This window comes from Mesoplodon densirostris, chromosome 8 (assembly GCF_025265405.1).
Source record: "Mesoplodon densirostris isolate mMesDen1 chromosome 8, mMesDen1 primary haplotype, whole genome shotgun sequence".
In the NCBI taxonomy this organism is placed as follows: Eukaryota; Metazoa; Chordata; class Mammalia; order Artiodactyla; family Ziphiidae; genus Mesoplodon; species Mesoplodon densirostris.
Genome location: NC_082668.1, coordinates 9567785 through 9593124, shown reverse-complemented (window position 1 = coordinate 9593124; position 25340 = coordinate 9567785). Strand labels below are relative to the sequence as shown.

The following is a 25340-nucleotide window of genomic DNA, read 5'->3' as shown; positions in this document are numbered from 1 at the left end:
AACAAAGTGAATCAGTCATACATATACATCTGTTCCCACATCCCTTCCCTCATGCATCTCCCTCCCTCCCACCCTCCCCATCCCACCCCTCCAGGCGGTCACAAAGCACCGAGCTGATCTCACTGTGCTCTGCGGCTGCTTCCCACTATCTATCTACCTTACGTTTGGTAGTGTATATATGTCCATGCCTCTCTTTCGCTTTGTCACAGCTTACCCTTCCCCCTCCCCATATCCTCAGGTCCATTCTCAAGTAGGTCTGTGTCTTTATTCCCGTTTTACCCCTAGGTTCTTCATGACATTTTTTTTTTAATTCCATATATATGTGTTAGCATACGGTATTTGTCTTTCTCTTTCTGACTTACTTCACTCTGTATGACAGACTCTAGGTCTATCCACCTCATTACAAATAGCACAGTTTCGTTTCTTTTTATGGCTGAGTAATATTCCATTGCATATATGTGCCACATCTTCTTTATCCATTCATCTGATGATGGACACTTAGGTTGTTTCCAGCTCCGGGCTATTGTGAATAGAGCTGCAATGAACATTTTGGTACATGTCTCTTTTTGAATTATGGTTTTCTCAGGGTATATGCCTAGTAGTGGGATTGCTGGATCATATGGTAGTTCTATTTTTAGTTTTTTTTTTTTTTTTTTTTTTGCGGTATGCGGGCCTCTCACTGTTTTGGCCTCTCCCGTTGCGGAGCACAGGCTCCGGATGCGCAGGCCCAGCGGCCATGGCTCACGGGCCCAGCCGCTCCGCGGCATATGGGATCCTCCCAGACTGGGGCACGAACCCGTATCCCCTGCATCGGCAGGCGGACTCTCAACCACTGCGCCACCAGGGAGGCCCCTATTTTTAGTTTCTTAAGGAACCTCCATACTGTTCTCCATAGCGGCTGTACCAATTCACATTCCCACCAGCAGTGCAAGAGTGTTCCCTTTTCTCCACACCCTCTCCAGAATTTATTGTTTCTAGATTTCTTGATGATGGCCATTCTGACTGGTGTGAGATGATATCTCATTGTAGTTTTGATTTGCATTTCTCTAATGATTAATGATGTTGAGCATTCTTTCATGTGTTTGTTGGCAGTCTGTATATCTTCTTTGGAGAAATGCCTATTTAAGTCTTCTGCCCATTTTTGGATTGGGTTGTTTGTTTTTTTGCTATTGAGCTGCATGAGCTGTTTATAAATTTTGGAGATTAATCCTTTCTCAGTTGCTTCATTTGAAAATATTTTCTCCCATTCTGAGGGTTGTCTTTTGGTCTTGTTTATGGTTTCCTTTGCTGTGCAAAAGCTTTGAAGTTTCATTAGGTCCCATTTGTTTATCTTTGTTTTTATTTCCATTTCTCTAGGAGGTGGGTCCAAAAGGATCTTGCTGTGATTTATGTCATAGAGTGTTCTGCCTATGTTTTCCTCTAAGAGTTTGATAGTTTCTGGCCTTACATTTAGGTCTTTAATCCATTTTGAGCTTATTTTTGTGTATGGCGTTAGGGAATGATCTAATCTCATACTTTTACATGTCCCTGTCCAGTTTTCCCAGCACCAGTTATTGAAGAGGCTGTCCTTTCTCCACTGTACATTCCTGCCTCCTTTATCAAAGATAAGTTGACCATATGTGCGTGGGTTTATCTCTGGGCTTTCTATCCTGATCCATTGATCTATCTTTCTGTTTTTGTGCCAGTACCACACTGTCTTGATTACTGTAGCTTTGTAGTATAGTCTGAGGTCAAGGAGCCTGATTCCTCCAGCTCTGTTTTTCGTTCTCAAGATTGCTTTGGCTATTCGGGGTCTTTTGTTTCTCCAAACAAATTTTGAAATTTTTTGTTCTAGTTCTGTGAAAAATGCCAGTGGTAGTTTGATAGGGATTTTATTGAATCTGTAGATTGCTTTGGGTACTAGAGTCATTTTCACAATATTGACTCTTCCAATCCAGGAGCATGGTATATCTCTCCATCTATTTGTATCATCTTTAATTTCTTTCATCAGTGTCTTATAATTTTCTGCATACAGGTCTTTTGTCTCCTCAGGTAGGTTTATTCCTAGATATTTTATTCTTTTTGGTGCAGTGGTAAATGGGAGTGTTTTCTTGATTTCATTTTCAGATTTTTCATCATTGGTGTACAGGAATGCCAGAGATTTCTGTGCATTAATTTTGTATCCTGCTACTTTACCAAATTCATTGATTAGCTCTAGTAGTTTTCTGGTAGCATCTTTAGGATTCTCTATGTATAGTATCATGTCATCTGCAAACAGTGACAGCTTTACTTCTTCTTTTCCCATTTGGATTCCTTTTATTTCCTTTTCTTCTCTGATTTCTGTGCCTAAAACTTCCAAAACTATGTTGAATAAGAGTGGTGAGAGTGGGAAGCCTTGTCTTGTTCCTGATCTTAGTGGAAATGGTTTCAGTTTTTCACCATTGAGGACAATGTTGGCTGTGGGTTTGTCATATATGGCCTTTATTATGTTGAGGAAAGTTCCCTCTATGCCTACTTTCTGCAGGGTTTTTATCATAAATGGGTGTTGAATTTTGTCGAAAGCTTTCTCTGCATCTATTGAGATGATCATATGGTTTTTCTCCTTCAACTTGTTAATATGGTGTATCGCATTGATTGATTTGCGTATATTGAAGAATCCTTGCATTCCTGGAATAAACCCCACTTGATCATGCTGTATGATCCTTTTAAGGTGCTGTTGGATTCTGTTTGCTAGTATTTTGTTGAGGATTTTTGCATCTATGTTCATCAGTGATATTGGCCTGTAGTTTTCTTTCTTTGTGACATCCTTGTCTGGTTTTGGTATCAAGGTGATGGTGGCCTCATAGAATGAGTTTGGGAATGTTCCTTCCTCTGAAATTGTTTGCAAGAGTTTGAGAAGGATGGGTGTTAGCTCTTCTCTAAATGTTTGATAGAATTCGCCTGTGACTCCATCTGGTCCTGGGCTTTTGTTTGTTGGAAGATTTTTAATCACAGTTTCAATTTCAGTGCTTGTGATTGGTCTATTCATATTTTCTATTTCTTCCTGATTCAGTCTTGGCAGGTTGTGCATTTCTAAGAATTTGTCCATTTCTTCCAGGTTGTCCATTTTATTGGCATAGGGTTGCTTATAGTAATCTCTCATGATCTTTTGTATTTCTGCAGTGTCAGTTGTTACTTCTCCTTTTTCATTTCTAATTCTATTGATTTGAGTCTTCTCCCTTTTTTTCTTGATGAGTCTGGCTATTGGTTTGTCTATTTTGTTTATCTTCTCAAAGAACCAGCTTTTAGTTTTATTGATCTTTGCTATCGTTTCCTTCATTTGTTTTTCATTTATTTCTGATCTGATCTTTATGATTTCTTTCCTTCTGCTAGCTTTGGGGGTTTTTTTTGTTCTTCTTTCTCTAATTGCTTTAGGTGCAGGGTCAGGTTGTTTGCTCGAGATGTTTCCTGTTTCTTAAGGTGGGATTGTATTGCTATAAACTTCCCTCTTAGAACTGCTTTTGCTGCGTCCCATAGGTTTTGGGTCGTCGTGTCTCCATTGTCATTTGTTTCTAGGTATTTTTTAATTTCCTCTTTGATTTCTTCTGTGATCACTTCGTTCTTGAGTAGTGTATTGTTTAGCCTCCATGTGTTTGTATTTTTTACAGATCTTTTCCTGTAATTGATGTCTAGTCTCATAGCATTGTGGTCAGAAAAGATACTTGATACAATTTCAATTTTCTTAAATTTACCAAGGCTTGATTTGTGACCCAAGATATGATCTATCCTGGAGAATGTTCCATAAGCACTTGAGAAAAATGTGTATTCTGTTGTTTTTGGATGGAATGTCCTATATAAATATCAATTAAGTCCATCTTGTTTAATGTATCTTTTAAAGCTTGTGTTTCCTTATTTATTTTCATTTTGGATGATCTGTCCATTGGTGAAAGTGGGGTGTTAAAGTCCCCTACTATGATTGTGTTACTGTTGATTTCCCCTTTTATGGCTGTTAGTATTTGCCTTATGTATTGAGGTGCTCCTATGTTGGGTGCATAAATATTTACAATTGTTATATCTTCTTCTTGGATCGATCCCTTTATCATTATGTAGTGTCCTTCTTTGTCTCTTCTAATAGTCTTTATTTTAAAGTCTATTTTGTCTGATATGAGAATTGCTACTCCAGCTTTCTTTTGATTTCCATTTGCATGGAATATCTTTTTCCATCCCCTTACTTTCAATCTGTATGTGTCTCTAGGTCTGAAGTGGGTCTTTTGTAGACAGCATATATATGGGTCTTGTTTTTGTATCCATTCAGCCACTCTGTGTCTTTTGGTGGGAGCATTTAGTCCATTTACATTTAAGGTAATTATTGATATGTATGTTCCTATTCCCATTTCCTTAATTGCTTTGGGTTCGTTATTGTAGCTATATTCCTTCTGTTGTGTTTCTTGCCTAGAGAAGTTCCTTTAGCATTTGTTGTAAAGCTGGTTTGGTGTTGCTGAACTCTCTCAGCGTTTGCTTGTCTGTAAAGGTTTTAATTTCTCCATCAAATCTGAATGAGATCCTTGCTGGGTAGAGTAATCTTGGTTGCAGGTTTCTCTCCTTCATCACTTTAATTATGTCCTTCCACTCCCTTCTGGCTTGCAGAGTTTCTGCTGAGAGATCAGCTGTTAACCTGATGGGGATTCCCTTGTGTGTTATTTGTTTTTTTTCCCTTGCTGCTTTTAATATGATTTGTGTTTAATTTTTGACAGTTTGATTAATATGTGTCTTGGCGTATTTCTCCTTGGATTTATTCTGTATGGGATTCTCTGTGCCTCCTGGGCTTGATTAACTATTTCCTTTCCCATATTGGGGAAGTTTTCAACTATAATCTCTTCAAATATTTTCTCAGTCCCTTTCTTTTTCTCTTCTTCTTCTGGAACCCATATAATTCGAATGTTGGTGCGTTTAATGTTGTCCCAGAGGTCTCTGAGACTGTCCTCTGTTCTTTTCATTCTTTTTTCTTTATTTTGCCCTGCATCAGTTATTTCCACGATTTTATCTTCCACCTCACTTATCCGTTCTTCTGCCTCAGTTATTCTGCTATTGATCCCATCTAGAGTATTTTTCATTTCATTTATTGTGTTTTTAATCGATGCTTGATTCATCTTTAGTTCTTCTAGGTCCTTGTTAACTGTTTCTTGCATTTTGTCTATTCTATTTCCAAGATTTTGGATCTTGGAAATAGAATCTTGGATCCTCTTTACTATCATTATTCTGAATTCTTTTTCAGGTAGACTGCCTATTACCTCTTCATTTGTTAGGTCTGGTAGGTTTTTATCTTGCTCCTTCACCTGCTGTGTGCTTTTCTGTCTTCTCATTTTGCTTATGTTACTGTGTTTGGGGTCTCCTTTTTGCAGGCTGCAGATTCGTAGTTCCTGTTGGTTTTGGTGTCTGTCCCCAGTGGCCAAGGTTGTTTCAGTAGGTTGTGTAGGCTTCCTGGTGGTGGGGACTAGAGCCTGTGTTCTGGTGGATGAGGCTCGATCTTGTCTTTCTGGTGGACAGGTCCACGTCTGGTGGTGTGTTTTGGGGTGCCTGTGGCCTTATTATGTTTTTAGGCAGCCTCTCTGTTAATGGGTGGGGTTGTGTTCCTGCCTTGCTAGTTGCTTGGCATAGGGTGACCAGCACTGTAGTTTGCTGGTCGTTGAATGAAGCTGGGTGCTCGTGTTGAGATGGAGATCTATGGGAGATTTTCGCTGCTTGATATTATGTGGAGCTGGGAGGTCTCTTGTGGATCCGTGTCCTGAAGTTGGCTCTCCCACTTCAGAGGCACAGCCCTGACTCCTGGCTGCAGCACCAAGAGCCTTTCATCCACCCGGCTCAGAATAAAAGGGAGAAAAAGTAGAAAGAAAGAATTAGTAGAAGAAAGAAAGAGAGAGAGAAAGAAAGGAAGAAGGAAAGAAAGGCAGGAAGGAAGAAAGGAAGAAAGGAGGGAGGGAGGGAGGAAGGATGCAAAGAAAGAAAGAAAGAAAGGAGGGAGAGAGGGAGGAATGAAAGAAAAAGGAAGAGTGAATGGAAGAAGGGAGGGAGGGAGGGAGGAAGGAAAGAAAGAAAGACAGGAGGGAGGGAGGGAGGAAGGAAAGAAAAAGAAAGTGCAAGGAGGAGGGGTGGGAGGGAGGGAGGAAGGAAAGAAAGACAGGAGGGAGGGAGGGAGGAAGGAAAGAAAAAGAAAGAGTGAAAGGAAGGAGGGAGGGAGGGAGGAAGGAAAGAAAGAGAAAGAAGGAAAGGAGGGGCGGAGGGAGGGAGGGAGGAAGGGAAGGTAGGAAAAAAAGAAAGAGCAGGTAAAGTAAAATAGAATAAAGTATGAAATATAGTAGCGTTATTAAAATTTAAAAGTAATTATTGAAAAAAAACGGACCGACAGAACCCTGGGACATATGGTGGAAGCAAAGCTATACAGAGAGAATCTTACTCAGAAGAATACACATACACATTCACAAAAAGAAAGCAGGAGGAAAAATCAAAAATCTTGCTCTTCAAGTCCACCTCCTCAATTTGGGTTACTTCGTTGTAAAAAGAGGAAAAGGGCGAGAAGTCTGAAATCTTGCCAAGTCCACCTCCTTAATTTGGGATAATTCGTTGTAAAAAGAGGAAAAGGGGGGAAAGTCTTAAATCTTGTCCTCAAAGTCCACTTTCTCAATTTGGGATGATTCGCTGTCTATTCATGCACTCCACAGACGCAGGGCACATCAAGTGGACCGTGGAGCTTTAATCCGCTGCCTCCGAGGCTGCACAGAGAGATTTCCGTGTCTCTTCTCTCTCTCACAGCTCCCGGGTCTCAGCCTTGGACCGGCCCCGCCTCTGCGCGTAGGTCGCCGGAGGGCGTCCGTTCTTCGCTCAGGCAGGACGGGTTTAAAGGAGCCGCTGATGCGGGGGCTTTGGCTCACTCAGGCAGAGGGGAGGGAGGGGCGCGCAGAGTGGGGCGGGCCTGCGGCGGCAGAGGCCGGCGTGACGTTGCACCAGACCGAGGCGCTCCGTGCGCTTTCCCGGGAAAGCCGTCCCCGGGTTCCGGGACTCCGGCAGTGGCGGGGTGCACAGGCCCCCCGGAAGGCGGGACGGACAGTGACCCGCGCTCGCACACAGGCCCCGCGGCGGCGGCAGCAGCCTCAGCCCCAGCGTCCCACGCCCGTCTCCGGGGTCCGCGCCTTTAGCCGCGGCTCGCGCCCGTCTCCGGCGCTTCTCAAAGCAGCCCTCTTAATGCCCTCTCCTCGCGCACCAGGAAACAAAAGGGAAAAAAGTCTCTTGCCTCTTCGGCAGCTCCAGACCCTTTCCCCGGACTCCCTCCGGGCTAGCCGTGGTGCACTAACCCCTTCAGGCTCTCTTCCTGCCGCCAGCCCCAGTCCTCTCCCTGCGCTCCGACTGAAACCCGATACCCAAGCCTCAGCTCCCAGCCCCGCCCACCCCGGCGGTGGAGCAGACAAGCCTCTCGGGCTGGTGTGTGCCTGAGGGCACCGATTCTCTGTGCCGGAATCTCTCCGCTTTGCCCTCCACACCCCTGTTGCTGTGCTCTCCTCCGCTACTCTGAAGCTTCCCCCTTCCGCCACCTGCAGTCTCCGCCCGCGAAGGGGCTTGTAGTGTGTAGAAACCTTCCCTCCTTCACGGCTCCCTCCCACTGGTGCAGGTCCCGTCCCTATCCTATTGTCTCTGTTTATTCTTTTTTCTTTTGCCCTATCCAGGTATGTGGGGAGTTTCTTGCCTTTTGGGGGGTCTGAGGTCTTCTGTCAGCGTTCAGTAGGTGTTCTGTAGGAGTTGTTCCACGTGTAGATGAATTTCTGGTGTATCTGTGGGGAGGAAGGTGATCTCCGCGTCTTACTCTTCCGCCATCTTCCCAGGGTCCCCCCTGATTTTACTTTTCAAAATGGAGTTTGTTTTAATACTGTTTTCCTTATTTTATTTATTTATTTATTTATTTTATTTTATTTTATTTTATTTATTTTTGACTGCTTTGAGTCTTCATTGCTGTGTGCGGGCCCTTCCTAGTTGTGGCGAGCGGGGGCCACTCTTCCCCGAGGTGCAGGTGCCTCTCATTGTGGCGGCCTCTCCTGCTGCAGAGCACAGGCTGTAGGCACAGGCTCAGTAGTTGTGGCACAGGGGCTCAGCTGCTCTGCAGCATGAACTATCCTCCCAGACCAGGGATCGAACCTGTGTCTCCTGCATTGGCAGGCGTATTCTTAACCACTGTGCCCCCAGGGAAGTCCCTGTTTTCCTTATTTTAAAAGAAACAGATGTGGGAATTCCCTGGTGGTCCAGCGGTTAGGACTTGGGGCTCTCACTGCTGGGGCCCCGGGTTCCATCCCTGGTCAGGGATGTAGATGTTGGTTACATAAAAAACATAAACAAGCAAAAAAATTTAACATTTAAAAGACTTTATTGGTAGAGAATTTTTTTTTTTTTTTTTTTTTTTTTTTTTTTGTCTGCACAGCTTGTGGGATCTTAGTTCCCCAGCCAGGGACTGAACCTGGGCCCTCAGCAGTGAAAGCACAGAGTCCTAACTGGACCGCCAGGGACTTTCTAAAGTACATCTGAACATGCTTTGAGTATGCTTTCCTGGAATTTTAAAATGTTGAAACATCTACAATTATTTTAAGGAAATTTTATTGTACTAAGGGTTTTGTTTTGTTTTGTTTTTTCAATAAACAAGCGCTGCTTTTTCTTCTTATCCTGCTGGTGAGTCAAGGTTTCTTCATAATATCTACCCTTTTAGGTTGAGTTTTTGAAGGGCTATTCCCCCCCACCCCCGCCCCAAGAAAACCTTTGGACTTTAGAAGTGCTTTGAATTGGAAGCACTTGGAATTTAGAAGCAAATAAAACCCTTAATGCCTCTAGAAAGCTGGACTAACCAGTTTTGGAGAGAAATCTTATATGGCTGGCTCTTCCAAGTTAGCACAATTAGAGCTTTTACATAAACGTAGCCCACACCTTACATCCATTTTGAGATTGGAGATCCATCTACCTTTAGGATCACCAGTCTGCCTACTTCTGCAGGAAGCTGGGTATTCTTGACAACTCCATCCCACTTGCTCCAGAAGGAGTGTTCCAGGTTGGGAAGGAAGGTGGTGCCCAAATCTTGGACAGTTAGTTCGCTGTAGAGAGTGCACTCTCTCTGTTCTAAGAGAAGTTCTCCGGAAAAACTAGATGTAGTGGTGCTTTCAGAGGCAGAAGTGGAAAAATGAGCTTCAAGAGACTAAGAAAGTCCCCAGCTTTGGGACCACTGGAATCCACATGCATACTCCATTATAACCCCATTTTCTTTTCTCATAAAAAGAGGGAGCCTTCCTCCCTTCTTTCTTTCCTTCCTTCCCTTCATTCATTTATCCTAGATTTTAAAAAATTACATGGTAATATATTACGGAAAGATTACAAAATACAGATAAGCAAAAGGAAGAAAGTAAAAACCACCACCTGGATTTAATCACTGTTATAATTTGAATATGTATCCTTCCAAACATGTTTTATTACTTATTAGCCATTTCTTAGTTATTCAGAGAGCTGAGGTAAAAAAAACAAACAAAAACCCAACCCTGTTTTCTCCTACATTAAACATGTTTGGGTAGATCATAGTGTTGGTTGATTCTTTGTGAACGATTTCCTATTTTGGAAATAACTGAAAAGATAGGAAAAACAATAGGCAAAAGTTGACACAATTTTCACGAAATATGCCTCTATTTTTTTCTTTGCCTCTTTCTATTTTTTTTTTTTATTATGTAAAGATGGGAATGAAAGAAGGTAAAGAAGAAGGAAGGAAGTTTCATAGAGAAACAATGTATAACAATAAGAGAACAAAAGTCAATTAAAATCAAGAGATATTAATGTTTCACACCAATTTGGGGAAGGTGGGAGGGGTAGAAAGAAAACGACATGGACCAGCATCTTTGCCCAGTCATGGAGATTGGGAGATGAAGATGAGGATGACACTGAGACTAGTTAAGTCAGTTGTCTGGACTGGAATTTGACTCAGTCCATTACTGTGTTAAACAGTGAGAATACCTAATAGATTGTGATCTCAGGGCAAGGACAGCTGTTGGAAATACATGCCTTGTAAATACATGCCATTGGTCCCAAAGGCAACTTGGTAAAAGCAGGAATGACTCAGCAAAATCTAACATCACTCTCAGGGGGAATGTGCCCCAAAGCTTGTCTTACTGATAATGACCATAGTTTTTATGTGACTACACATGATAACTGTGCTGTTTTGTTGGCTTCTTTGAATTACAGTTCAAATTGCCTTAATATTTGGTGCAAGAATATTAGACTATGTCTTCAATTTATGCCAAGGTAAATTTGGCTTCCTTGAACGGCTCTCAGACGATTTGCTCCTGAGTATCCTTTCTTATCTGGATCTTGAAGACATTGCCAGGCTTTCTCAAACATCACGCAGGTTTGCAAAGGTAATAGTCAAATTATTTTGGGTCTGTATAGGATTTTCCTTATGCTTCCTCAAAGTTGTTTAATTTTGTTTCAAGTTTTTTTTTTTTAATATAGAAGTGGTTTATTATTTGAATTTATTTCAGCAAGCTTTTGTTGAATACTTATTTTATGACAGGTACTGTCCTAGGCACAGAGGCAACAGAGTTGAAAAGACATTATTCTTCCCCTCAGGGAAATTATAGTCTAATAGGAGAGAGCCATACAGGTACAAATCATCACAATGTAGTGTGAGCAATGGAACAAGGGAAGTGTGAACAAGGTACTAAGACAGTACAAGGTGATTTCCTCTGCCTGGCTTCACAGAAGTGGGTTATTTATTCTGTGTTTTGAGGGGAAAATAGGACTTCATCAGGTGGTCTGGCTAGCTAGGGGCATTCCAGGTCAAAGGGGCATTCCAAGTCCAGGCAGAAACTCAGGCAGAGGCATGATGGCATAAAAGAAGAAGGAAGGAGGTGATTACTCCCCAGCCATTTCCATTTCTTCCAGTAAAAGCCCTTTTCTGAATTACCTATCTCCCACTTTGGGTGATTCTGAGGCACTGGTCGTTGTAGTGCCCTGTTTTTCCCCATGCCCCAAACTCACCAAATAGACTCTCTCACTTTGAATCCTCAGCAGAAGGACATAGGAATGGAAAACACAGTTAGTGCTGATTTCAACCAATGTTAGGGCCTTGATGCAACTAGTATTAGTTCCTCTCCCTAGATCCTGGAAGGTGCCTTGGTTCCTGCCTCTTCAGCTATTCCTTCAATTCTAGAGCCCTGTCGTGTCCTAAACACACACATACTATCCTTCTGTTTAATCCTTTTTGGCTTAAGTTAATCAGAGTTGGAGTTTGTTGCTTGCAACTGAAGAACCCTAACTCAGTATTTAGCTGTAATGTACTGGTGTTACCAACCAGGTAGTGTGAGCAATTCAACAAGGCAAGTGTGGACAAGGTACAAAGACTTGGTAGAAGGCACAGAGGTACAAGGTAGAAGGTCTTGGCCTTCCCCAGTCAGTAGAAACTGACTAGAGGCCAGACAAGAAATTCAGTCAAGGCTTTACTGGGGCCCCTGCTGCAGCAGCGGGTAGCGAGAACAAACAACAGTTTCCCTTGTTTGCTCACTCCCTGAGTAGGGGGCAAGCTTGTTCCTTACATGGCGTGAGGGTAGGGGTGTGTCCAGGGGTCGGGCTGGAGGGGTGGCTTGGGTGTTTTGCCCACCCCTTAGGTAGTGTTGTGTGCAGGGGGCGTGCGCAGTACCCTGGTTTTGCTCCAGGCCCTTCAAAAGTGGCAGTTGGGTTTTTTTTTGGTCTCCTTTTTTGTCCACAATTTGTCCCAGCTGCACATGCATGCAGTTATTTTTAGTCCCATACAGTTTCTTTGTATTGGGTTGCTCAAGGAGAGGTGTGTCGAGGTGCAAGCATTGCAGCACTGTAGCAAAGGGTCCCAGCTCCCAACAAGGGGTCCCAGGTCCCAGTCTGTCTCACCAGAGCATCGTCCATTTATACAAGAACCTGCAGCATCTCCCAAGATGATTCACATCATAATCTTATTATCTAAGAAGTCAACATTTTTTTCACAGTAATGCAATAAAATTCCTTGATATTTATATATTAATTTTAAGTTTACAATCTGTATTACTTAATATACCCCTTTTGAGTATAAAAACATGTATACTTGATTTTCCCCCCTAAAATGGAGGGCCAGAAACAAGCATTATGAATATCATTGTACTGTAATTTTTTTTGCCCTTTAAAAAAAAGTGTTAAAGTTAAGATTTTGTACTTGCTGCTGCTAAGAAGCTGATTATTCATGCTTTAAATGAAGGAGGATTTTTGTTTGTTTGCTGTTTGGTTTTTTGTTTTTTAATGTGTAATTGATCAACGACACTCTGTTAGTTCCAGGTGCATAGTATGATGATTTGCTATTTCTATATATTACAAAACAATCATCACTGAAGGAGAGTTTTAAGTGAATAAAATATAGTAGTGGGAATGTATTAAAACCTTCTGCCAGGGCCTGGGCTTGTCCTGAGAATAAATGGAAGGATTCGATAGGAAATGGCGGCGACTGCAGTGTCTTGTGAAATTGATTCCTTACTTGGAGATTCCTTACTTGGAGCAACTGGCTTCCCTCCGGGTTTTGCTCATTTCCACTTTCTATTTCTTTCCCTCTCAATGTCCTGCCATTATTTTAGCGCAATCTTGAAAATAGCCTCCATAATTTACCCAGCACTCTAAAGTAAGGCTTTTCTAGGTTGCTGATTTCAGCCCTCAGAATCCTCGCAGAGCAGAATTATTCAAAGATGGAATGATCCAAGGCTGCTGCCTTTTTCTTTCTGTGTAATATTAACCATTCATTTCTGTTGTTAGTCCGAATACTATATGTTCCATTTACATATTTTTCCCTTCATTTATAAACCACTTTCATTTACTGTTTTGCCCCCGCAGTTGTTAAATTATTTTATTAAGGAAGAGTCTTCTATTTCAAACTTTTGGGGGCACATTTATTAGCAAATTAATTGTATCCCTGTCCCACTTTTTCTTGTGGTCCCAGGGAGGGAGGTTTCCTTCCTGTTCAAGATCAGTGCCACCTGCCACCCAGCTCCAAGTTCCAACCCAAAGGATTTCAGGTTGTCACTTACCTCCTTTCTCTTCTGTGTGGTTGTTGTTATATATTTTTTAATTTTTATTTATAAATAACTTTAGATTTATAAAAGTGTTGTAAAGATAATACAGAGAGTTTGCATATACCCTTCACTCAGCTTCCCCTAATGCTAACATCTTACATAACCTGGGACATTTTATCAAAAATCAACAGTTAATGTTGCCACTATAATATTAACTAAACCACAGACTTGATTTGTATTTCATCAGTTTTTCCACTAATATCCTTTTGGTGTTTCAGGATCCAATCTGGGAAACTATGTTACATTTAGTGCCTATTTCTAAAGGTCTCTTTCAATTGGTTTTTCCTCTTGGTACATTGACTTTTCTTAAATCAATCTCATCCTTCAAAGAAAAAAAACTCTCAACTCTATTCTTATTCAATCTCTTTCCTTCCCTGTTTGTGAAAATAAGGGTTTACATAGCAGTTCACACTCAGCAAACCAGCACCATTCATCCTACTGAGATTTTATAATCTGTGATAAAATGGGAACAGTAAGGATGATGTGAAGAGTTTGTCATCAAGCTAAATTCATTCCATTTAAATGACCATTCTTTAACAGAGGTTAGGCCTTCCTATTTGGGGGAGATTTAAAATGTCCCTTCTTTCATAAAATAGTGGTATTAAAATGTGATAATTTTAACAAATTATCCTTACTTGGCAAATTAAAAAGTCAGCAATCTTATTTTGGTTCTTAATTGTTGTTTTGTTTGATTTCTAAAAATTTTGCTAGTCTTACAACATCCAAAACTCTGGGAGCCACTGGCCTTTTGTCTGTCTACCCTTCATCTCTCATTTCCCCTCTCTCCATGCCTCCTAAATATCTCTGGGCTCATTCACAGTAACCTCTTGGTTGTCACATCCAAAGGGCAAGAGACCTTCCATGTCCTGACCCATCTCTGCTTCCAGGATTCTCTGGCGGGTCCCTTCATGGCTGCCCTTTCACTGCTTCATTGGTAGCTCTTCCATGCGGGCTGAGTGTGGCCTTTCTAAAATGCACTCTGGTCGTATCACTGCCCTGCTCAGTGACACTTAGTGATGTCCCATCATTTTCAGAATGAGATCCAGAGTCTTAGCTGGCACTTCAGGCTGTGGTGCCCTGGCCCCAGCTCCTGCCCCCAGCCAGGTAGACTGCGTGCAGCTGTCCCATGTGCTGGGCTCTCTGGGCCCCTTGGCCTTTGCTTATGCTGTTCCCTTTCGGAGGAGTGGCTTCCCTTGTGACCCATCACTCTTAACTCCTGAATGCTTCTCATTTGGGCTTTGTGCTATATCCATTTTGTTTATATTTTTGAAAAAGAAAATCGATTTGCATTACAATAACCAGGTTGAAAATTGAAAAAAATTATGTCTTTTAATGTGTAGTAAAAAGTAATTCTCCCTCCCATTCTTTTTATTATTATTTATTTATTTTGGCTGCACCTAATGTGTAGCCATATTTACATTCCCTCTATAAGTGATATCTTATGATAAGTTTCTTTTTCTGTGTGACTTATTTCACTTAGAATCATCGTAGCTAAATCCACTCATTATGCTGCTACTAGCCTTATGACATTGATTTCATGGCTGAGTGATATTCCATTGTACATTAGTTGCAGCATGGGGGATCTTTAGTTGTTGAGGCTTGCGAACTCTTAGTTGCAGCATGCATGTGGGATCTAGTTCCCTGACCAGGCATCAAATCCAGGCCCCCTGCATTGGGAGCACAGTGTCTTAGCCACTGGACCATCAGGGAAGTCCCTCCCTCTCATTCTTGATCCTCATTCCTCTAATTCTCATCTCCAGCAGCAATTATATTACCAGTGTCTCTTATGTCCTTCCAGAGAGTCTATACACATATGAGTGTGTGTGATGTGTGAGCATTTATACATGTACACATACCCTTTTAAAAAGCATATGGTAGCATATTATATATTGTTCTCTGTTGGGTTTTTTCCTACTTCACAACATTTTTTTTTTTTTTTTGCGGTACGCAGACCTCTCACTGTTGCGGCCTCTCCCGTTGCGGAGCACAGGCTCCAGACACGCAGGCTCAGCAGCCATGGCTCACGGGCCCAGCTGCTCCGTGGCATGTGGGATCTTCCTGGACCGGGGCACGAACCCGTGTCCCCTGCATCGGCAGGCAGACTCTCAACCGCTGCGCCACCAGGGAAGCCCCACAACATATTTTAGACACTCTTTTATGTCAGTACATGTAAATCTTCAGTTTAGAAAAGTGCCCTAATTTGTTATTATATGGACAAATCATAATTTTTTAAATTAGATCCTTACTGATAGACATTTAGGTTGTTTCCCCTCTGCTATTTGTAAATAATGCCCCAGACTATGGCTAGACTGGACTCTGCAGAAGTGGGTCTGACCTGGAGGCATAAAGACACATGAGAGACACAGAGGGTGTAGGGACTCTGGGTGGACGGGGGCCTGAGCCTGGGAGAGCCCGTGGTGCTAGCCCACACCCAAGGATGGAAGTTTCCACTTATCAAACTTAACGCCACCAGCAATCAGGGCCATCTGGCTGCCTGCCGTTGCTCTGATTCCATGTTGACCAAGCCATGGAGCCTCCAGGGATGAGCATCTGAAAGTCTCGTGGGTGGATGGTTATATTTCTCAGGGTAAAGAGGCAACCTCTGGGAGCTTGGCTAATATAAGCACACCCCTGAAAGGTGGATCCCATGTCACATTATACCAGAAAGTCACACCGAGGGCCAGCCCTGGACTTGCAGTGAGCTCACTAAGGTAAGGCTGCCACGTAGAACCTTCCTGGGGAATGCTGAGGTCCAGAACGGGGAGGGACGATCATGACTAGCAAATAAACATACTCATCTTGGTAGTGACTCAGGAACAGGCCCACTGAGGAGGAAAATCTGTCCTCTGTCACATGTTGGCTACAGAGGAACAGATTTTTCCTTATGTTCCCAAATTCTCTATGACTGATCCCCAAGTCTGGCCACGTAGGTGCGGCACCCAGGGAGCAGGTGAAAACAAGCCAGGCCCCGAGTCGGATTGGGTAGGTCTTGGTGGACCCAGCATCTGCATTGTCTTGCAACCCGATTCTAAGCGTCCAGGCCAAGAATTTGACCATTTGATATTAAAATTGTACAGACAAAATATCTCACGAGACTCTGAAAGGCTGGAAGCTTGGGATGGGGGCGGGGGTGTTGTTTTTCCATCTCCACTTGTGTACAGGCAGTGTGGATGTTTAAATCAGCTTGAGACCAGAGACCTGGGTTCTGTTCTTCGCTCAGTTACTCCCCACCATGAACCTTGGGCAATCACACCCTTATCCCCTCTAAGCCTTCATTTCCACATTTGTAAAAGGAAAGTTTTTAACTAGATAAACCCTAGGATCCCTTTCAACTTGAATGTAGTTTATGTGTGTTAAGTTCTTGCACCACCACCAGGGGGAGCTAAATCCACGATCGGCTATGTTTTGGATCAAAGCAGCTGGAACCATAGTCAGGATGGGTGCTTTGTGTTTCGCAACCTGGCATCTATCAAGCAAAACAGCCCCAGGGTTTGGGAGTCCTAGATGGGGGTATTTTGTAAACCAACTTATAATACAAAACAAAACTGAATATTTTCTTTTTTTTTTTTTTTTTTTTTTTTTTTTTTTGCTGTACGCGGGCCTCTCACTGCTGTGGCCTCTCCCGTTGCGGAGCACAGGCTCCGGACACACAGGCTCCGCGGCCATGGCTCGCGGGCCCAGCCGCTCCGCGGCACGTGGGATCCTCCGGGATCGGGGCACGAACCCGTGTCCCCTGCATCGGCAGGCGGACTCTCAACCACTGCGCCACCATGGAAGCCCCAAAACTGAATATTTTCATTGTAAAATATAATGAGTCATAAAATGAAGTTACACTGGTGGAAATTTCAGCTCTCTTCTAAGAATTCCTTCCTTTCCTCCAAAACCTCATCATTTTCTTCCATAATCTCTGTTATATAAGATACACTGATATCCTGAAATGTATTGTGCTGGGAAAGGGGTAGTCACCTATACTAGTGTTACAGAGTTCAGAGTTTTAAAAGGAGGTTCAGATCTGTTTTATTTTTACTTACTTATTTATTTATTTATAATTATTTTATTTTATTTTATTGCTTTCTTGGCCACGTGGCACGGCATGCCAGATCTTAGTTCCCCGACAAGGGATCGAACCCATGCCCCCTGCATTGGGAGTACGGAGTCTTAACACTGGACCGCCAGGGAAGTCCTGTTTTATTTTTTATATTAAGACATTTTCTAAGAGTTTTCCTTTCTTGTTTATATTTAGAATATGTTGTAATCCGAGTAGAGAAACTGGACCTTGAAGGACTGTTGAAGATGGGATAAGATAATGAAGGACCTGCCTAACATCAGAATGTTTGGGGGGCTGTCATTATCAGAAGATTAAGCATTGCTGTTTAACTGTAACCTTCATGATGTGAATCTAATAGTTTTTGCTTTTGATATTTACGCAGAAAGGATCTTAAACAATTATGCTTGATTATACTATTAAGTTGTTTGAAATTCACTCTTTTCCCTTATTGGAATACATTTAGAGTAACATGAAGTATGAAAGTAACCACTACTGGATGCTTTCTGCTCGAAAGTGAGTGTAATGGTGTCATGAAATAGAGATAATGCTTACACATTTTTCGCCTCCCCCAGAAAGAAGTCAGAACATGGGGGAGCAAAGTAGGACAGTGCCAAGGCCAGGCCAGGGGTGGTGGGAATGGGATGCTTGGCTGTCTGGAATTGTGGGCAGGGTGGATAGCGGGCAGCTGGGTGTGGCCTGGTGGGCTGAAGTGATGGTCCACGGTGGGGGACATCAGTTAGGGGCACAGTCAGGTCACTTTTACACAGCTGTCGCATGGTGGCGGGGTTGTCCCAATCCTGGTGCTGGGGGGTGCTCCCTAGACTCCCAACTGTGGCAACTGAACTGGCCCCCCAGTGGCTAAGTGCCTATGGGGCCTTTCTTTCCAGTGTCTCCTCAGAAGTGGGTGAGGTAGCATCTATTCTGTCTCCCCTTCCTGCCCATTGATTACATCTTTTCCATGTGCTTTATTTTTATTTTTTTATTTTTTTTTTGCAGTACGCGGGCCTCTCACTGCTGTGGCCTCTCCCGTTGCGGAGCACAGGCTCCGGGCGCGCAGGCTCAGTGGCCATGGCTCACGGGCCCAGCCGCTCTGCGGCATGTGGGATCTTGCCGGACCGGGGCACGAACCCGTGTCCGCTGCATCGGCAGGCGGACTCTCAACCACTGCGCCACCAGGGAAGCCCTCCATGTGCTTTATATATGTTATTCCTAATCCTCACAGCACTAAAAGTTTAGTATCATTTCCATATAATCATAATAAGTTCCATTTACTGAATATCTACTACGTGCTAAGCACTGAATGTACGTAATCCAGTGCAGCCCTCAAACAGTGCTGTAAGATGGATGAGTAGAGACTCTCTTGTCCTGATTATCAAGGAGGGAACAGAGGCTCAGGTAAAGAACACAGACAGAGCTTCCCTGGTGGCGCAGTGGTTGAGAGTCTGCCTGCCAATGCAGGGGACACGGGTTCAAGCCCTGGTCTGGGAAGATCCCACATGCCGCGGAGCAACTGGGCCCGTGAGCCACAATTACTGAGCCTGCGCGTCTGGAGCCTGTGCTCCGCAACAAGAGAGGCCACGATAGTGAGAGGCCCGCGCACCGCGATGAAGAGTGGCCCCCGCTCGCCACAATTACTGAGCCTGCGCGTCTGGAGCCTGTGCTCCGCAACAAGAGAGGCCACGATAGTGAGAGGCCCGCGCACCGCGATGAAGAGTGGCCCCCGCTCGCCACAACTAGAGAAAGCCCTCGCACAGAAACGAAGACCCAACACAACCAAAAATAAATAAATAAATAAAGCAAACTGTCAACAAGTAAAAATAAAAACACTATTATATTTAAAAAAAAAAAAAAAAAGCACACAGACAGTGAACAGTGGAGCCAGGTGCTGTGCCCGGGCAGCCTTACTCCATGGCTTTCATCAGTTTATTCTCCTCCTCAGATGACCAAATGCAAGATCAGATGTGGAGACCAGGCTCAGAGCAATAAGTAGAATGTCCAGGATGACTTAATTATTAAGTGGCAGGGCCAGCGTTCAAATCAACTGGTCCCTGAAGAATGTAAGGAAAAGGTTCTGTCTTTCATAAGATGGAGTTAAGTATGGGAATGTGTTTTTTCCCTCAGTTAGACTGGAGCTACAGCAGGTAGGTCCCACGATGATACTTTCAAAGCCATGAAAGTATTTTCTTCCTCAGGCCACATGGAAGCATCCCACGAGCAGTAAGGCAGCAAAGGTCCTGTCCCCTCAGGACATGTCACAGTCTTCACTATCCTTATCTATATAATTGTGGTCGCTCAGATTCCTTTTTCATATATCTTTTAAATATTTGTCTATGAGTCATTTCTTTTTTTTTTTTAATAAATTTATTTATGTATTTTTGGCTGCATTGGGTCTTCGTTGCTGCGTGCGGGGTTTTCTCTAGCTGTGGCTAGCAGGGGCTGCTCTTCGTTGTGGCGCATGGGCTTCTCATTGCGGTGGCTTCTCTTGTTGCAGAGCACGGCTCTAGGCGCGCAAGCTTCAGTAGTTGGGGCTCGAGGGCTCTAGAGCACAGGCTCAGTAGTTGTGGCGCACGGCTTTAGTTGCTCCACGGCATGTGGGATCTTCCCGGCCCAGGGCTCGAACCCATGTCCCCTGCATTGGCAGGTGGATTCTCAACCACTGCACCACCAGGGAAGCCTATGAGTCATTTCTAATGAACCAAGTTTGCAACCATGAAATTTAAACTAACAGAAGGGTTAAAGTCAGAAGATGGCTTCAGTCTATACCAGCTTATCATTTCACTGTTGGAATTCCATAAAGGTGATTTCATTCTGAATGAGGTTCACTACAAGAAGGACCCCATCATTATCTTGTGGAGGATTCAAAGGTTGTAGTCATCCTTAAGTTGCAATTACATATCAAATACTAGAAAAATTCAAAAGCTTTCCATAATAACTATATTAGGATAGACCAAGTTAGAAATTGTGACTTGGGATCACAAGCCACCCTAAAACTCCAGTGGCTTAAGACAATAGTAGCTGTTTGTTTCATTCAAGATTCATACTCATTGTGGGCTGATAGGAGGTTCTGCTCCACAGTGCCTTTCAGCAACTCAGGCCATTAGAGACTCCACCGTCTTGTAACTGAACCATCTGAAGCACGTGGTGTCCTTAGTCACTGCGGCAGGGAAGAGACAGCTGAGGTTCATGCACTCTGTTTTGATACAGCATTTCTACTCCTAGTCCTTTGGCCAGAACGAATTACACAGCCCCACGTAACTGCGTGGCACAGGGAGATGTGGGAGAAGAGAGGGAATACTTGGTCAGCGTCCCGATCCCTGCCACAAACTGGAAATCCCGAACAAAGCAGTGTGTACGTTAAGATTCATATATGTGAAGATAGTATCATAATAGTATTTTTTCTCAAATACAGTTACCTGCTTTAACATCTTCCATACTAGAAAAAAGAGACCTTAATTTTTCATTTCTCCTCTTTTCTGTGTTTCTTGGGACTGTGTTTTCTGAACATGTGTCTGGCTTTAGAAACCAACTCAGAACCAAAGACTACACTATGCTTATAAAATACTTTTCCTGTAAAGAACTGAGTTTCTTCCTCTCTTTCACCCTCTGAGATGTCTAGTTTACTCCCTCTCCTCTCTCCCCAAGTCTCTGTATCCCACCTTCTTCCTCACTCTTAACTGATATTGTGGCTTCTTATTTCAGTGAGAAACTTGAAGCAGTCATAAGAGAATGGCCTCCGAGGCCACTCACCGGTTCTGCCGGTGCCTCTTTCTGCTTTACTTCCTGTTGCAGGTGATAAATTCTCCCTGTTATCATCCATGGCCACACCTCCACTTGTGGATTTCACTCCTCTCACCTATTCAACGACTTGGCTCAGCAGTTATCCCTCTTCACCATGCATCACTGCATCATTAATTTTACCCCTCTACTGGATCATTTCCATCAGCACATAAACATACATTTAAAAAGACATTGCCTTGACCTCACTCCCCATTCTGCTCTTAAAGCAAACTTCCTCAAGCATTCTCTGTCCTTGCTATTTCTACTTCCTCTCCTATTCTTTCTTGGACTCACTCTAGCCAGGCATCCATCCCCACTAAGCCACTGAAACTGCTCTTGTCGAGGTTGCTATTGTCCATCACCTTGTAAAATACACCAGTTTTTTTTTGAAAGGTTTTTTTTTATGTGACCCACTTTTAAAGTCTTTATTGAATTTGTTATAACATTGCTTCTATTTTTTATGTTTGGGTTTTTTGGTTGCGAGGCATGTGGGATCTTAGCTCCCTGACCAGGCATCCAACTTGCACCCCCTGCATTGAAAGGTGAAGTTTTAACCACTTGACCACCAGGGAAGTCCCACCAGTCAGTTTTTAATTCCCATCTTATTTGACTTTTCAGCAGCATTTACACATTTCATTGTTCTCCAGGCTTGCTTTGCTCTTCTCAGTTTCCCTGGCTGAAAACTTTACGTCCTGACTGCTTAATGCTGGAATGTCCTAGAGCACTTCCTTGGGCCATTTTCTCTATCTACAGTCACACTGAGGTGATAGCTTTAAATATTATTTACATGCAGCTAATTTTCAAACATATGTTTCCAGCCCCGGTTGCCTTCTTGAACTCCTAACTTTTATATCTCACTACATGCTCAATGCTTCCTCCTAGATCTAGCAGTATAGACATCTCAAATTTAACACGTCCAAACCAGACCTCTGAATTTCCCCACACACATACTTATTTACCAATTCTAATTCTCCCACAGTCTTATGTTTCTATCCTTGGCAACATTCACGCAGCTGCTCAAGCCAAAAATTCGTCCTTAATTCTTCTTTTTCCTCTTATTTCTCATCTAATTCATTATCAACTGGTATGAGCTCTACCTTCAAAATATATCTATCATCTGACTATGTCTTGCCTACTGCCTGGCCACCATCCTGTTACACACCATCCTCATATCTTCCTGGATTTTCTAGAAAGAACTCCACAGTAGATTTGCTTTCACCTCATGGGAATAGCAGGTACTTTCATCTTTTTGCCTCAGGACTATGTCAGTTCTCCAGCTGTGAGTCATACTTACATCACAGAGATATTGATCCTGTCACCTTCCTACATGCTGGTCTACATTGATGACATCATGCAGATACCTTAGATGCCTTGGTAAGATACGTATATATCAGGGAGTTGGAGATGAACTCCTCAAAAATTGAGAGGCCTGCCATCTCAATGCGTTATCTAGAATCCATTGCCTTATTGTAACTTCCTATCCTAAGAAAACAGCACAACTCTTTGTGGATATTTTTAGTTTTAAGGTAACATACAGCACATTTGAGTTTGCTTGTCTGATTCATTTACCAAATAACCCATAAAGCTGCCAGTTTTAAATGGGGCCCAGCTTTCAGTGTAAGCAGCTGAGTCACTGGCTCCTTGTGATCCAGCAGATTTCATGGTGCTCAGAGTGTCTGTGGCCTGTATGGCTATGGTCTGTCTGGATCCTTGCTGAAAGTTATGGCATGCGTCATCAGGAAAATTACAGCTCGTTGCCTCCAGGGTTTTAGAGGAAAGGCATGGATGCTTTTACAGATAACTGCTCTGCTATTGAGAAACAGCTCTTGGATTTCTGTGGGGCAAAGGCTAATGTTTTGCCTAGATGGTCAAAGTCTTAAAAAGAACAAGATTTGGAGATTAATGAGGAGTTTTGGGGAAGAGGTATTTGGGTGGACTTTTCAGAATAAGCCAAAGAATCAAGATATTTGTGTCCCATGTGACTGCTCACCAAAGAGCACTCAGTGCCGAGGATGTTTTCAGTAATGAGATGAAGAGGTGGTCTGCTCTATGGGTGTCAGTCAGCTCCTTTCCCCAGCTGGGCTCATAAACCAAATGCCCAAGTGGCAAGGATGGAAATTGTTCACGGACTCAACCACATGAGTCTCTTCTTTTCAAGATTAATCTGCCCACTGTCACAGGAGAGGCAATGCTGTCCCCAGGAAGGCGCCATGCTCCAGGGGGTCCAATCAGTAATGAGGTGGTAGGTCAGTTACACTGGACTCTTTTCACCAAGGAGAAGGCAGCGATTTGTCCTCCCTGGATGAGTTACCTGTTCTGGGTATGGATCTGCTTTCCTGGCACGCCATGCTCCTTCAGCAACATTGTGTGTAAATTGACCAAATGCCTTATTTTTCCATCATCGTAGCCCATACAAGATTGCTTCAGATGATTTTGCTGAAATAAATTCATTTATTAAACAAATAGACATAAATAAATACAGTAATGAGTACAAAATTTCCTGCTCTTAGACTATATACTCCACTATCTAGAAATAGTTTTCCTCACGGCTTCTTGGAGGTGCTTAATCCCTCATCAGCTAATGGACAACACTTTACAAGGTTGGAGCACGGTCTTACAGGATGTAATATATGGTCTCAGTCACTGGCCAGAATGTGGTCCTGTTTCTTCTGTAGCTACAATCAAAGGATGGAAGTGGGAGTACCATCTCGTAGAATCATACATAGTCACCCATGTGAAAATGTATTGTTTCCTTCTCCACATCTTAGGCTTCTAGTAGGTTAGGGATCTTGATAGTCAAAGAATGAATAGTTTCACCTAAAGAACAACAGTGACTCCACTGAACTAGAAATTCAGAGAATGAAGAGTGCTCCCAGGCTCTCTGGGGCTCCTAATGCAACTGAACAAACAGGCAAAAAAAAAAAAAAAAACCACCCAAATGGGCATTACTGTGTTGGCTCTGGTGATTAATCATGTTCATTAGAGAAAAATAGAGTTGCTTGTTCACAGTGGAATTACAGAGAAGTATTTCTGGAACCCGGACCATCCCTGCAAGTGTTTTTTTATTCTTTTTCTTTTTTGGGGGGTGGCTGAACTGCGCAGCTTGCAGGATCTTAGCTCCCCAAGCAGGGAGGGATCCCCTGGGATGGAACCCCTGGCCCCTGCGGTGGAAGCACAGAGTCCTAACCACTGGACAGCCAGGGATTTCCCTCTGTGAGTGCCTTCTAACACTGGCATGTTCAATGGAAAAACTTATTTAAAGAACACTAAAACATCTTCTACCTGAGAGATCAAGAAGTACTCACACCAGCAGGAACCCGAGATGGTTTGGATCACATCAGCAGGTATCGCATCTTGACCAGTTGAGGTGCTGGCTGAGAACAAAAGGATGGTGGAAAGGGTAGTAGAACGAGAAAATTACAAACACAGCTCCTGCTTGTGACCAGTTGCAGAACCTAGGACTGTAGTAGCTCCCCATATTTTCTTCCTCACCCAGTGATACGTACATGTTTAAAAAATTTATTTAATTTATTTATTTTTGGCGGCATTGGGTCTTCATTGCTGCGCTCGGGCTTTTCTCTAGTTGCGGTGAGCGGGGGCTACTCTTTGTTGTGGTGCGCGGGCTTCTCATTGTGGTGGCTTCTCTTGTTGCGGAGCACGGGATCTAGGCGCACGGGCTTCAGTAGTTGTGGCACGCAGGCTCAGTAGTTGTGGCTCACAGGCTCAGTAGCTGTGGCTTGCAGGCTCTAGAGCGCAGGCTCAGTAGTTGTGGCACATGGGCTTAGTTGCTCTGCGGCATGTGGGATCTTCCCGGACCAGGGCTCGACCCCGTGTCCCCTGCATTGGCAGACGGATTCCTAACCACTGCACCACCAGGGAAGCCCTGATATGTACATTTATATGTAAACCAATACTTTCCTCTTTCCCTTTCTTCTATTATTTTACACAGGGCAAGTCGGTACTGGTTAACTTTATAATTCTAGGATACAAAGATGAACTGGGATTAACTAGAGGTAACAAACACCACCCAGAGGTTTGTAGTGACTGCTGGGATTTGGCGCGAGTGCGGTGGAGGTGAAGGCAGAGAATAAACGCATTGTCACCATATGAGGGGCAGTTGCTTTGGGTTAGGTGGAGCATTGCTGCTGCCGTCATTGGGAAGTTTACGTCTGAGAGGAAGGGTCTGTATGTGTGAGAAGAAGGGTCTGTATGGATAAGAACAGCCAGCAGGTCAGACGGAGGAGGCATGCAGTGGGCTGGCTGGCTTCACGCCCATTTGAGCTCCCTCACACTACACGGAGTTGCCTTTGTGTGCTGTGAAGGTAAGAAAGATAAAAGCTACATTTCATGGATGCCTTTGCAAGTAGTGTCTTGGGCGTAGCCTGGGCTCTGTCAAGTAGACCCAAGTGCAAGGGTCT

At 43.5% G+C, this 25340-nt stretch overlaps 1 protein-coding gene across 1 annotated transcript in view; it reads left to right on the top strand.

The window, feature by feature from the left end:
• FBXO36 (F-box protein 36) overlaps positions 1-25340 on the top strand; it is a 109516-nt gene that overhangs the window by 79688 nt on the left and 4488 nt on the right. Inside the window, exon 3 of the mRNA XM_060106788.1 lies at positions 10216-10388. Within this exon, the coding sequence (XP_059962771.1) occupies positions 10216-10388 (173 nt within the window). The remainder of the gene's footprint in view (positions 1-10215; positions 10389-25340) is intronic.